The 15995-nt window shown below is 43.5% G+C and overlaps 1 protein-coding gene across 1 annotated transcript; it reads left to right on the top strand.

Moving 5' to 3' along the window:
• The first annotated feature begins 13563 nt into the window (after positions 1–13563).
• Positions 13564–15718, top strand: LOC136542967 (uncharacterized). The gene is made up of 2 exons (XM_066535567.1): positions 13564–13629; positions 15359–15718. Exons 1-2 carry the CDS (start codon positions 13564–13566, stop codon positions 15716–15718), a joined length of 426 nt encoding a protein of 141 aa, XP_066391664.1.
• Positions 15719–15995: the final 277 nt, after the last annotated feature.

Below are 15995 nucleotides of genomic sequence, written 5' to 3'. Positions count from 1 at the left end.
AAACACCAAGGCTAATTAAGAAACAGAACAGGTACTGAAGAATTTTAAATAAATAAATATGTATACCAATTATTTAGACGTACCGTATACCAGATATCTTCAAAGTTTGTCATATTATCTCCAAAAGAGTCCAAAACATGTATCTGGCCTAAAGAAGAGTTCACAACACCCAGGTACCAGTGAAACTTTTCAATATTGATTGGAAGGAACACCTGCAGTATTAGAGAGTTATCTAAATTATTTCTCTAGATTTGAAAGGGTAAAAAATTAGCATATGTCAAGTATTATGGTAAAGCTTACCATATCAGCATTTAAATAATTGTGTGCCCTTGTTTCAACCACTTCATCTCTATTATAGCTCAAATCCCTCTCATCTTTCTTCCCGTCAATTCGTAGCATTTGAGAAACCATTGAATTTTCCAAATATACATCTCCACCATCTCTATGAAGTAGGTGTTCTTCATGCCGCATCAATTCGATATACAAACTTATGACCTGCAAGTTTTTAATTTGTCATTAAAAGATTGGCAGATAGTTTGTATGGACACTATGTAATGCAGAAGCAGTGTTAAACATGCTTATCGTGCCATTGACTTGCTCATTCGACTTAAAAAGGCAATCTAGGTCATTCCTGCATCCCCAAGCATCATTGATTCTGACGAGTTTATGATCTATACCTTTTCCTTTCATGTATTCAATTACCTCATCATCTTGTTTCGTAGACACATAATCTGCAGAGGTATCATTTTATATTATTATTAGTAATAAGTAATTAATTATTTAAATTAAAGAAGTAAGTTTCAATTAATGATGGCTCACCTTGAGTCATGATTTGTGCATTGTTTGATTTCTTTGGCTTATTATACCGAGGCAACGCCGTCACATCATTGTTAGCACGCATCATATGTTGTGCCTTTTGTAGTACTAGCGTTTGTACGGCATCGTCGTTGACCTGTACTTCTCTCGCTTCCTCCCTAATAATGATCTGCAGATGCAATATATAATATCAGTTTGAGATTCCATATTTGTACATTTTGTACGCAATGGCCCACTCGGACAAAATATGAGAGGAGATTTGTGTTGCTTAAGAGTTCGTTGTGTACGTCATCCTCATGAGCACGCTTCCGCTTCTTGTCTTCGCATCTTTCTTGATCGACATCTACATCAATATAGCTCCACTTTAGTACATTAGCATCTAAATAAATGCCTTATTTCATATTGAAAAGTAGCATGATGATGTTGTGCTAATTTGGCTCAACAGAAGTAGGCAATGCATCAATACGGACTGTACGTTTGACTGTACACATGGGAATATATGCATCATTTCTGTGTAGCCAATCTGTGAGTTGTACGGATTGATCAGTGAGGTTCATCATAAACGAGGAAATGGGTGAAATTATTATTAAAGGCTCGGATATTTCTGACCTTCGGGTGAGGATGGCCGAACTATTATTTCGGCGTTGTTGTTGTCCAACGTTTCTTGGCTAGAGGCTACAATTCTTGACTCACTCTCTATATACTTTTTAATCTCTACAGATGAGCAAAGTATTATTTAATAATAATTAATAATTTGGGAGACCAAATCTATGAGGTTGCAATGATGATTAATCATACATAGCTTAAATAAATTTACTAAAAGTAGTAAAAACATAGCTTATAAATTTATTACAAGTAAAAGTATTTAGAGTAATTCACCTGAGTTATCTGGTGTCGGAAACTTTTCAGCTTTGGGCGAGGATGGCGGAACTATTATTTCGGCATTCTCTTTGTTCTGCCTTTCTTGGCTAGAGGCTTCGATTGTTGCCTCACCCTCTACTATTTTGACATTATCTTAATATGATCAAAGCAATATTAAATAATGTACTTAAATTTAAAAGATTAGCATAATTAAACATAGATTAAATTTAATAAAGGTAGGAACCAAACATAGTTTAAATTGACAAGTACAAAGATTTAGAGGAATTCACCCGAATCGTGCATTCAGGTTGCAAATGGCAATCTAATCAGGCATTCAGGCTGCAGGAAATGATAAGGCGGAGATCAGATGGAAATACTAATAACCTATACAAGTCGTCGGCACGGTCGAGGTGTCCGTCTCCGTGGTGTTGCCGACCTCGATCACGTCCTTCATCACGACGGTGGACAAAGCCTTGTCGCTGGGGTCGCCCGGGGACTGTGCTGAGCGAAAGGTGGTAGATGCGCGCGTTGCTGGCGATGAGGATGCAGAAGCCGTAGCAGCGGCGTCGCACGCGGAGCTACGACCACGCCTTGCCGTTGACGACGACATTGTTGACGAAGTACGCCGGCTGCCAGGTTAGTCCTCTTGGTTGGGGTTTGTCGCTGGTTCCGCTGACGAGGAGTACTGGCGGCGGTGGTCGCAGCTAGGACGTGCGAGGACTGAGGAAGGGGTTTGCATGATTATAAGGTGCGTTGGGGGCGGGCGGCGTTGATCGCGGCGGCTGTTCTGGCGCGCTGCAGTGTGGGCATATGCGGCAGGTGCGTTGGGGGTGGGCGGCGTTCATCGTGGCGGCTGTTCTGGCACAGCGGTGTGGGCATATGCGGCAGTCCACATCAGTGTGGGCATATGCGGCAGCCCACATCCCGCCCCTTGGTCTACGGGCTCATTTGGCGGCCTGCACGAGGTAGCTTGCATGCGTACTGCTAGTGATGGACCAATGCCCAACGGATCGATTGGATGCTGGGCGGCGGCGAGCGCGTGTACCTTTGATGTACACAGTAACTAAGCCGATTGGAGGTATAACACGTTGGCCAATGGGCCTTATTAGCCCAAACGTTGTTTGTGCAAGGGATATACTAATATGATTTTTTTCACAATTCATAACTCAATTTTTTATACATATCCATCAAGGAGAAAAAACAGCATGAGAAATATAACGGTAGTTGCACCGTGTCTAGCACAACCAGTTCTTCTAATAACGGCACGATTTCTTATGGTAATTCATTAGATATAACTGAATATATCCAAATGCTAAAAGTTAAGCTATAAGACAATGAACCATGTATCGTTTGGAACCCTAAACATAATACATGCAACTCACGTCCGCAGCATTTCAGAACACCGGTCATTGGACACATGGAAACCCAGGGCAACCACATGCATATTCGAAGAAAGATGGTGAGATACAGAAGGCTGCATCTGCTCCAAGCCTCCAATGCTCCAAATCTGGATGGGAACCTATTCCTGTAACCAAATGGATGCAGATATTAGAACATCAATTATTCTTCGAAAATGAACTTATATTAACACACCACTAATGAACTTATATTAGTAATGCCCATAAAATGAAATAAAATGTGATTCACAAAAATAAAATCGTTTGAGTATACCCACCGTTAATCAACAGTTGAGGACTTCTTTATAAACAATATTCTTGGTTAAAACTATATTATTGGTGAAGTTCCTTGTGGAATCCAATTCCTGTTTTGGTTTAACCAAAACTCTTGTCGTTGATCTTGACACGCCCCTCGACAATGCAACATATAGTTGTCCATGTGAGAACACAGGTTCTGGAAGATAGATCCCAACATTTGGGATGATTTGCCCTTGCGCTTTGTTGATGGTCATTGCAAAACTCAACCTAATTGGGAATTGTTTCCTCTTGAGCTTGAAAGGGAGTGAAATATCATCGGATGGAGACATAGGGATCCTAGTTATGAACACCCTCTTTCCTTGATGTTGCCCACCGGTGATTTTTGCATCAATTGCATTGTCTTGCAATCCTCTAACCATTAGTCTTGTTCCATTGCACAAGCCATTGTTAGGATCAAGATTGCGTAGTAGGATAATAGGACAGTTGGTTTTTAATATGAGCACATGGGGAGGGAGACCATTTGGAGTAATGGAGTTCAGAAACTCAATTGGGTAGTTGTTTATTGAATCATCATCAACAGAGTCAAAGCCATGATAAAACCTTCTCCTCACCTGGAAACATGGCAATCATCTTTGAGTTCAGTTGATCAACATGCTCATTTTTAGTTGAAAGGATGGCACGTGTGCTCATATATTTGGCTGATCTGGCATTTTCCTCAAGTGATGGGAAAACATGCTGAATGAGCCTGTTTATGGAATCGTCACTATCACCAGTATATGGAATCACAATATCTTTCGGTAGGCGAACATAATCCTCTCCAATGGTTTCTTGAGTTCCATTACCAATTCTAAGTAGGTAACTTGAAAACCAGGGGTCAGTTTGAGCCCTCACGTTACGTGTCAATCTTATCTTCCTTATACTGTCCCACAAATAAGATCTTTGCAATGACACATCAGTTACTTGTGCTCTATTTCCACGTGGAACCACTGGAAGCACCTGTCTAAAATCTCCTCCAAACACCATGATCTTACCCCCAAATGGCACGGAATAGTTCATAAGATCTTGCAGAGACCTATCAAGACACTCAACCGCTTGACGCCTTGTCATAGCAGCTTCATCCCATATAATCAAGGACACCCTACGGAGCAACTCTGCGGGGCCGTCCTACTTTGAAAAGGTGCACGTGCTATTCTCCTTCAGTGTAATTGGGACTTTCAATTTGGAGTGTGTTGTCCGCCCTCCAGGCAATATTGATGCTGCTATGCCAGAAGTTGTAGTAGCAATTCCTATTAATCCCTCTGAGCGCACTCTCGCGAGAATTGCCTTGTATAGGAATGTTTTTCCTGTTCCTCCTGGACCATCAACGAAGAACACTCGGCTCTTGTTATTCAACACATGATGTATGATTTCATCAAATCCTGCTCGTTGTTCCATGTTAAGAGATTTATATAAATCTAAATCTTCTTGGTCTACATGTATGGAAAGCTCCTCTCTGACCTCTCTCATAATGTCATTGGAAAAATCAACTGTTTTTGATAGAAAATAATAGAACGTCAGTTTTCATTGATGCAACATTTTTAATTAGGCTATGAAAAAAAACCAATTATTAAAAGTAGAATTTCGTTTGCATGAAAATTACCTGCATCATTGAGCTTGGGAAGATCAAATTTTCCAATAACCTTGTCATAATCATCAGGGTTTGTCAACTTACTTCCTGATTTCATAATCAATAGGATGTGTTCATGGGGCAAGCCTCTTTTTTGAAATTCCGTGACCTACACATATGCTGCAACATCTCCAATGTATTTTTTCTTGGTCAATAAATCCATCAATGATCGTAACTTGGCCATGTATACTCTTGAAACCAGGTCTGGTCTGTCTCGTGGCTCTTGACCAGGTTCAAGATTTTATGTGATCTCTTGCCATTGCGGATTGCATGTCATTGTGATGAAATAATCTGGTCTGCCAAAACGTTGCACAATGGCCATTGCGTTAAGGTACCGCCGCATCATGTCACGATCACCACCCGGGAAAGAACGCGGCAACACAATTCTCTTTCCAACTTCCGAAGCTCTAGTCTCTCCGTTAGAAACTACATCAACAAGGCCCTACATGAAGTAGTGCAATAAACACAGTTAGAACGAATATTTAATTGGATGAACATATATACGATATATATAATAATGAATATATATAATGTACAGGAATAAAAATTTGTATGGAGAGCATTTCCTCACCTGATATAGTTCAGCCCGTATGAGTTTCTGGTTTGCCGGGTTAGAATACCAATCAAGCCTCATAGACTCTATCTTGATATATATGTCGACAGCCCACTGCTGGAAAAGTCGTCCTCCGAATAACAAGGTGTTAAAAAGACCCCTTCTAACTTGCATTAAGAAACAATAGTATTCTCGGGCAGTCACAAATTTTCCAGATTGATTTTCCTCCATAAGGCTACTTAAGTATTCAACTTGTTGTATGTCAGCGTCATGTTCAGCATCATCTGTGTATGGTTTCAAATTATTAGAAAAAAATGAGTATCGAGTGGAGACAGGTTTGAATTGATTTCTTATAATAATACAAGGATATTAAACCTGTACGCTCGTCCTCAGCAGTAGTAGCTTGAACGGTTGATGATCCACTATATGGCATAAATTTATTCCAACCAGTCTCACCCCTAGGATTAAAGAAAGGATATGACAATGGATCATAACAACCATGATATGCCTTGATATACATTGGGCAGTCTCCTGTTGCATACACAAGCACACTCCTATCAAAACATCTTTGGGGGTCATCTCCTTCGGTCCAGATAGCACCAACCTAGGAGGATGTTGGTGCATTGTACCTTTTAGGCACAAGGATCAGCGAAACAAGAACAATTAGATTACTTATTAAGGTAGTACTTACAGTATCTGAGGATATTGTAGTGTGTTAGACGCGTACCTCCGCTGGCCAGGCGTGACATTAGTATTTAGTTCAATGACGTAGTTATCAAGATTTGGAATGGCTCCAACCCGCTGGAAGGTCTGAACATACGGATTGTCCTCCAATATCATCAGAATATTTCTAATGAGGTTTATGTCGAGGTCAGGAGATCTCCATGTTCTGTGTGTTAACCCTGCATCTGTCGTATCGTAAAAGTAGAGCTGCATGTGTCGCGGGCCCTTGGAACCCGGGACCAAATGATCAAAACGATGGTACAAAGAACCTTGCACCCAGAATGTATAGATACCAGTGCCTACTGCGGTGGCAACTCGTCGATCCAAGGTAACCCCAAGGGTCGTGAAAGAGAAATGAGAGTTGAAGTAACGTATGTGTTTTCTAAAATATTTTGCATCGACATCTACCTGGCTGGTAAATAACCTCTTTAATTCAGCTAGCACTTCAGGAATATGCACATGAATCTTTCCCTTTCGGCAACAAAATCCTGGTGGTTCATATTCGAACCGTATAGCCCCACAATACCTGCAATCAGGTACCTTTCTCAAAACGTGGTGTCGATATGGTAAATCCTTGTAGACGTAGTCGTAAGGATCGTCGGTGTCAGTATGACCAGGTATACGGTAAGATTCGAATCCTTCATCTGCATGGAAATTAAGGATCAGATGCAAATGGACATGGTAAAACTATTTAAACACACTAATTTTGGACTTCAGTACATTTCCGTAAGTACCTTCCCCGCGAAATTGCCTCGCTTCATCGTCGTCACTCTGATCTTCCATGTATTCCGCTTGTAAGTAAGGAACTGCACAGTCAGCCAAACTGATTCATATTATAGTGTACTTTTCTCGTGTTCTAAATTAGATTAATATTAAAAAGGAACCCACCTTCCTCTTCATCTGAATCAGGCTGTTCATTGTGTGCTGGCTCAAACAAGGTACTGTCATATTCATGTACCTCATCGGTGTTCCCATTGTACCGTTGGAGCGGCGGTGGTAGCCCTGCAGTAGGTCATGGACCATACGGTAGTTGTGGTTATTAGACCAATATGGGTGTAATAGAGCAGTGCCGTACAAACCTGTCCGTTGGGAATTGGTTAGAGTAGCCTGCATGGATGGAGGTGTACTATTTCTATTATCCCTTGTATACAATGCCATTTTGGTCAATACTTCATGTTTTTTGGAGTCATCCATATTATTGTACCACTCTCTTCTTCTCAAAAGCCTGTCTCCACTTAAACTGGACCCTGCTCAGGTTTGTTCAGTGCATTTATTAACTCGTTAAAATAGATTCATAAAAAATAAGTACCATGTAAATGTCTAACCGTCATCGAAATGCTGACTCACCTGGACCATGGTGGAATTCAGTAGACTGCTGACGTGCATTATTTCCATACATTTGATGACTCCTGATGTAATTATCATTTCGATGCAACCATTCCGGAGACCGACGAAGGTTTTCATTTTCTTTGTGTTGAAGCGAAGATGCACCACTCAAAATTGCTGAGGCCGCAGTCGGAATGGGTGTGTGTAGCCTTATTCCAGAGTAGGTCCCTGTAGCTTCCATGTCACATAAATTCACCGCTGCGGCAGGATGAAATCTTTCCGCCGAGGGCGGGACAACTATCGATGGATTTGTCCCGTTTGTTGTCAACTTTCCTCCTCCAACGGTGTTAGTATGTGGATATTGTCCTTCTATTGCTGTCAAGGGGCATAATTAAAAACAAGATGCGCAGCTAGGAGATGTAGCCACATTCAAAATAGCGTATTGTTACCTCCCAAAGATCGTGTTTAATCCGGTGGGTTTGAAAGTGCACTTGATTCAGCCTTCCGCCGCGCACGATACTCACGTGCCTTCCTATTTATTTCCTCCCTTTCCTCGTCAGTTTGTTCAGCCCTTCTCCTTGCGCGGTACTCCCGCTGTTTCCTATTTCTTTCCTCCCTCTTGCGATCTTCATCAGTGCAAGCTGTTCGGAATGGTGGTGTCATATATATACATGGTGTTGTTTGTATGTATGTTAATTTGGTTAATCACGTACATGGGGTTTGGATGTTTGTTATATCGCTGAAGGCAGTGCGTCCATCTGTTGGCGTCCCCATTATCAAGTCGATGAATAGCTTCCCTGTTTAGGTCAATGAAAAATGGAATGTTAGAACTCAGATAGAAAGTTGAGGGTAGCACTACAAAAGTTAGGGTGAAAGAGTGTTGTCTGTAGGTAGCTTATCTATTGGGTAAGTATTCCTATACAAAATTTTATTTTCTGTCATACTTGATATGAAAACTGAATGAGAAACTGGGACATGGGCCCAAAAAACAATGGTAAACACACAGTAGTGGAAAGATTGTCTGCAGACCTCTTCTCTATTTTTTATCAGTAAGACCTTGAAAACCTTGAAATATGCAATTCTAAAATTAAGTTGTTCCCGAAAATTGGTTGCTTTATGTATCTCTTCTTTTTGTACGCAAAACATACTACCTTCGTATATATAACTATATTTTGTGAGGGCTGTAAACTTTCTATTTCCTTTCAGAAGCCGGGGCATCGCCTAGCTGCGCATCTACCCTACTATATGGCAGAACGAAAGGCCACACCCACACCACTCAATCTATACTGCTAGTTTGTTTGGTCCAGGCAGCCAACATTTGGATCATCAGAGAAGCGGCAACACCTCCATATGACAGGAACTTCACAGATTGATTTGAAACATAACCTTGGTCGCCGTGATGGTCGTCTGTTTTGAATGTGCCGTGGTAGTGTGGTACAGGTTCCTCGCGTCCTCCTTGGCTGATCGCGGCGGTCTTCACGTCACTGGTGGCGTGTCCTGGTCGCCGCGGCCGCTGTCGTTTGCGAGTCCCTCAGAGAGCCCGCTGGGATCGCTGATCTTGAGAGATCAATCTTCCAGGTCGCGTCCTGCTCGGCCTGCTCCCGTGGATTTCGCGTTACTGGTGCCGCGTCTTGGAAGTTGCGGCCACCGTCGTAAAGACCCGCCCGGACTTGTGCTTCCCACGATCGAGATCGCCCAGCCTACACGTCGATGATGGAGCCGGCCTGCACGTCCACGACGGAGGCGGCGGGGAATCACGTAGGAAGGATGAGCACCGGAATGGAGGAGGGATGAGCAACGTATGCTGAGGCAACGTACGTGCTGCGGCGAGGCTTCGTAGGTGCGGAAGCAGGAGATCGAGCGGAGGCGGACTCCGCATGGAAAGAGCCGCGGATTTCTCGTGCGTCAATTTTTCTCGCGTCAATATTCCTTTTTCCGCGGCGCATGGAGGGGGAGGAGGAATACCATACAAAATATGCTGACCGTTGGATCGTGCGTGAGTAATGAGAGAGAATATTGAGGACAGATCTGGGCGGTTGATTCGGATGTGGTTGGTTTTGTGTGTACAATTTTTGAGGTGCATTTAGGATAGCCATCTCAGCGGGGACGCTTTTCACGGTGGACCAAGCAAAGAAAACTTGGTGCATTAGTAGGGTATAGATAGATATCATGCATGTTTGTTGCCAATAAAGAGTAATGTGGACACCTTTGTTTGTTGTGTGTAGTGTACCTGTGGCATGCAGTACAACCGGAGAGACACCAACGGAAAGTCCACAACTTTTTGGTTACAGAAATCATTGGCCGTTGAAAAGTGATGCATGTATCGTATCGAGGAGGACACCAACGGAAAGTCATCAACAACTAACAACCAAATGCATGCAAGCACCGTTCGCTTAGAGGAATTCTGAATAAATCTAGAGGAATTTGTAAGAGGAAAATATTGTTTCGGATAAAAAAAGAAGTGGATCAAGTCGGATTTAAGGGCACGCGAACGGAGCCAAGGTTTACTTGGGGCCTGTTTGGTTTTTACAGGAGCTCCTAAAATTTCTGTCACATCGAATGTTTGGACACATGCATGGAGTATTAAATATAGACTAATTACGAAACTAATTGCACAACTTGCGACTAATTTGCTAGACGAATCTTTTAAGCCTAATTAGTCCATGATTTGACAACGTGATACTACAGTAAATATGTGCTAATGACGGATTGATTAGGCTTAAAAAAATCGTCTCGCAAATTAGTCTCCATCTATATAATTGGTTTTGTAATTAATTTATATTTAATGCTTCTTATTAATATCTAAACATTCGATGTGACATAGAATTTTAGGAGCGACTAAAGAACCAAACACCCCCTAATCAGCTAGCTAAATAGTTCATTCTTCCCCCTTAAACTTTGTGCCGTGTAGCCTCTGGGAGAGGTTAATTGACAGGGCACAGTGCAGTTCATTTAATTGATTTGTACTGCTGATCAGGAACGACGAACGACAAATTGTACGTGTTTGGTCGTCTCTCATCAGAATTACCATGGTCGAGTGACACATGCATGTGCTTTGTTTAGGACTACAGGAGCACCATGCATGCAACTGTGTATGTGTATCCCTGTATGTTAGCTAGATATTCTCCTATATATATGCACCAGCCAACATTGCACATGCATGGTACACCTCGACCGATCTAAGTCGTTTTCTTCATAACCAACAATTCATCCCTAGATAGATGGTGAGACTATATTAGTCATACTGGGGATATGATATATGCATGTCAGGTCGTTAATAAAAGATATATATCGTCCTTGTTTTTCAACTTCCAGGCTACAAGAAAGTGATGCAGCGTTACGTTGTGACTTGTGAGAGAAAGAAGATGACGACTTGCCTATGTCTTGCTCACGGTTTGAAATTAGAGAGCTTCTCATGCATGTGCCTGACATGGCTGAACGATATGGAAGAGAGGTGAGCTAGGTAGCCACGACATTCATATGCAAGACTTGGGTACCAAGCGCATGATGATCAACCCTAAGAAACCGCATCCTACACATGACCTTAATTAATTATAGTTAGTTCATACTGTCCTAGATGGTGATCAGCGAGAGTTAGCTACTAGCCAGATCTGCTGGTGCCTGATGGAGATGGACAGAAAGATATGGATAGATAGATCTAAGTAATGATATGCATATAGCTATGTTAATAAGAGTTTTCTGAATTGTTATTCTTTATTGGTTCACAAGACCATGCATAGCAATATGATTCTGGAAACACTACTCAATTTAGGCTACAAGGCAATAGAATCGCTCATAGATCCAAGAAGAACCACTACTAGTCCATAAAAGGTCAAGTCATGCCGAGCATATTATGAAATTCAAGTAAAAGTAGTTTCCAATTTCGAAGAATTAATGCTTCCAACAAAAAATTGAGAAGACAAATGATTTCAGACTTCAAAAGGATCCGCTATTTGGTCAATACAAACAAATTTAGTCTGAAGGCCAGTCGGCCCAATCCAGCCCACTTGCACCACCGTTGTCACTCAAAACAATTTTTTGTTGGCTTGATCTCTTGACAAGGTCAAGTGACCGAGTCCCAGCCCACTCACGCGCCTTGATCGGGGGCACCCAACCAACCCATGGTTGTGCCCCCATTGCACAGTGCCAAAATAAAAAGGAAAGTCCGGCCCATCACAAAAACTAATAATGTTTCCCGTGAGTTAGCCCCACAATCAATACTCCTAATCCTAACCCGATTTAGAAGGCGCTGACAGTACATGAAGATCGTCGTCACCGTACACCGACGACCACATGTGGAGCATCGACCATAGGCACTGTGTACCAGAGTCCACTTTGATTTCTTCTCCATGTCTACCTCGACCACGAAAGGGACATCAACGAGGCTATCGGCCTCTTCTTCTACAGACAATGGAATGAACCCAAGATCCACTAATCCCCTTAGTCTAGGTGTTCTAATGATGAGCTAGGCATAGTTAGTAATTAAGTTCTTACATTTGGTAACCGGGGCCACCTAGGTTAGCTCTTATTTGAACCCTAGAAATTAGTATTGGTTCTTTGATTTCAAAGCTTATATGCCATATTAGATGACTAGGGCTGCATTTAAGCACTTAGGAGGAGGGTAATCGATCAATTACAACCCTAAACCTATGCTTCCCTTGGGTAATGGATCGATCTAAGTCGTTTTCTTCATAACCAACAATTCATCCCTAGATAGATGGTGAGACTATGGCCTTGTTTAGTTGGGCGAAATTTGGGAATTGGGCCACTGTAGCACTTTCGTTTTTATTTGGCAATTAGTATTCAATCATGGACTAATTAGGCTCAAAACGTTCGTCTCACGATTTTCAACCAAACTGTGCAATTAGTTTTTTTTCGTCTATATTTAATGCTCCATGCACGTATCGTAAGATTCGATGTGATGGCTACTGTAGCACTTTTTAGGAAAACTTTTTGGAACTAAACAAGGCCTAGTCATACACTGTAAGACTGACCGCACATAATCTGAACATTAATTAATTTCTCACACATGCATGTAGAGATTTATACTGAAGATATAACGACATTGCCTGGGGATATGATGCATGTCAGGTCGTTAATCAAAGATATATATCGTCCTTGTTTTTCAACTTCCAGGCTACAAGAAAGTGACGCAGCGTTACGTCGTGACTTGTGAGAGAAAGAAGATGACAGCTTGCCTATGTCTTGCTCACGGTTTGAAATTAGAGAGCTGCTGTGTGAATGCACGGTAGGGGACAGTTGCTGAAAAGGGCTCCCAGCTGTTGCACTGTAGCCGCTGCAGGAGCAGGCGCCGAAAGGTTCCCCTGCCGCACTGTAGCCACAGCAGGTGCAGACACCAAAGTCAGTCCTGCTGTCACATCTAGTCACTGTAGGATTAGATGGGTAGAGTTGTATATATAGCTTCCCACTGTAACTCAGTAAAGAGAGTGAGTTCAGTTTGTCATCCCCTCGTCAGAGCTCCGGCCAACGCTGGTGCTTGTGTTGTGTGTGTTCTGTTCTCCCTCCCTTCTTCTACCTCTAGCCATAGTGTGTGGTCGGCTCACCCGTTTCGAGAGATCCAGGGGCTAACAAGTGGTATCGGAGCCGTACAAGTGCCGTCACTAGACTAACCGCTGGCGATGACGGACGGTTTGGAGATGGGCGACAGCAGCGACGCTGCTGTGGCTGCCCAGCCACGACAGGAGGTCGTCGTGCGCACGGTGTGGGAGGTCAGCGGTACCAGTTGGCCGACGCTGACTCGTACCAACTATGGCGAGTGATCGGTGATCATGAAGGTCAAGCTCAGAGCTCGATGGCTCTAGAATGCTATTGACAAGAGCACCGACAATGAAGAAGACGGCATGTCAGCGTTGGAGGCTATCCTCGCTGCTGTGCCAGCGGAGTACAGGGAGCCATTGGGGGCGAAAAGCTCTGCTAAGGAGGCGTGGGAGGCCATTGCGGCGATGCGCGTCGGTTCCGACCGCACAAAGAAGACGATGGCCCAGCTGCTGAAGCAGGAGTACGCCAAAGTCAGCCCTACTGTCACATCTAGTCATTGTAGGATTAGATGGGTAGAGTTATATATATAGCTTCCCACTGCAACTCAGTAAAGAGAGCAAGTTCAGTTTGCCTTCCCCTCTGCAGAGCTCCGGCCAAAGCTTGTGCTTATGTTGTGTGTGTGCTCTGTTCTCCCTCTCTTCTTTTACCTCTAGCCATAGTGTGTGTGGTCGGCAATGAAGGTGAGTAGTTGGCTCACCCGTTCCAAGAGATCCAGGGGCTAACATGCATGTGCCTGACATGGCTGAACGATATGGAAGAGGTGAGCTAGGCGGCCACGACATTCATATGTAACTATAAGACATGGGTACCAAACGCATGATGATCAACCCTAAGAAACCGCATCCTACACATGACCTTAATTATCATACTCCTAGCTGGTGATCAGCGAGAGCTAGCTACTAGCCAGATCATTCTGGTGCCTGGCCGGTGGAGAGAGAGAGAAGTATACGGATGTCTAGATCTAGAACTAGAATCATGCATCACTACCGGAGACTGTTTAGTTACCGAGTGCCCCGACAATTACCGAGTGTCAAAAGTCGGGGCACTCGGAACACATTATTTACCGAGTGCCAACACTAGGAAAATAAAAACACCCGGTAGTCGACAGCTTTACCGAGTACGCACACTCGGTAAATTAAGACACTCGGTAAAACCACAAGTTTACCGAAGGGGCGCACTCGGTAAAAACAGCCACTCGGTATTGAGGTGCCACGTCACCTACGATAGCAACCGTGCGCCAAACGGCGTCACGGCATGACATGTTTACCGAGTGTTATGAGCATACACTCGGCAAACATCACGGTAACAGCTCCGCCCGTAAAGCGCCCATAGCAAATAAAAAAGACCGAAAATATTTACCGAGTGTCACTGCACAACACTCGGTAAAGAATATCTTTTACCGAGTGTATTGGCGCAACACTCGGTAAAATTCAACCAAATTTCTTGTTTTTCCCTTCATTCTTTTTCCTCTATCCACATATGATATTTAGTACTCCATTCCAAAATATGGTGTTTATTTCGATTTATTTACTATATTTCACAAAATTTTCATTCTTTATGAAAATTAGGTACATATCGTGTAAATTTAATTGTAATAATTAAAATCGAACTCGATAAATCACGAGATTGGAAGAATTAACATTGAAGCATACATCTATGTTATAGAAAAAATTTCATACCGTTTTGGAAGTATTTTTACATTCGTCGCTGCCGAACCGGTACATCTCCCCAAGAGACGCTAAACATTCACAATGATGAGTAGGATTTCTATTAAGAGTGAAATTCAACAATATGATTTGAACTTGGAATTTTTTAGATAGTAAATAGATGACATGAAATAGTTCATGTGAAAGTTTGGTGAATTTTAGGATTAAATTGACATTTTTTCTTTTTTGTTTTGCATGAAATAATGGATACTTTTACCGAGTGTGACCTGAAACACTCGGTAAAGGTTAGCCACGGCCCACCTCTGCCACAGTGGGCTGCCATGCTTCTGTTTACCGAGTGCCGTAGATCTGAGCACTCGGTAAACATGTACCAGGCTTATGTTTACCGAGTGCCGTAGATCTGGGCACTCGGTAAACATGTACCCCACATGTCATTGGGCTGCGGTACTTGAGTTTACCGAGTGCCGTACATCTAGGCACTCGGTAAACAGAAACATTCAACATAGCCGTTTCTCCCTCAAATCGTGCACAGACGCACACACACACCGCACACGCCTCCCCACCGCCGCGGCCGCTGGCCTCCTCCCCTCCACCACCGCCGCCACCGGGCGGTCCCCCACAGCTGCCGCCACCAGAGAGACGGAGAGAGAGACAGCAGCACTGGCGCACCGGACGACGATCCCCTCCGCCGACGCCGCCCCGTGCTCCCTCCTTCGCTCCCGTCCCCGCGAGGTGGGGTGGGGTGGGCCCCAGCAGCAACGGCGACGGCGAGCACTCTCTCCCCTCCACCACCGCCGCCACCGGGGGAGGGCGGTCACCCACCGCCACCGCGGGACTGCCGCCGCCGCGGCCGCCTCCTCCCCTCCAAGCTCCGGACCTGCTCATCTGCTGACTGAATTAGGTAACACACCACTGCTCCCATGCATCCACTTGGCATTACAAAACTAGACAGCACAGCTTCATCACATCAAAGGGCTTATTATTATTAGTTCCATCAGAACTTGTCAATTAGTTACTCCAAGATTAGTCACCAGTTTGGTCGATGTGTGAATTTGGTTACCAGTTGCTCGATCTCATCAGTAGTCATCACAGCAGTGGAACAGAAGAATAGAAACGAAAGAACATTGAGACCTATTGCTTGCTATATGGTACACAGAGAGAGAGAGAGA

The sequence above is a fragment of the Miscanthus floridulus genome, chromosome 3 (assembly GCF_019320115.1).
Source record: "Miscanthus floridulus cultivar M001 chromosome 3, ASM1932011v1, whole genome shotgun sequence".
NCBI lineage: Eukaryota > Viridiplantae > Streptophyta > Magnoliopsida > Poales > Poaceae > Miscanthus > Miscanthus floridulus.
This window is presented reverse-complemented; position numbering and strand designations above follow the sequence as displayed.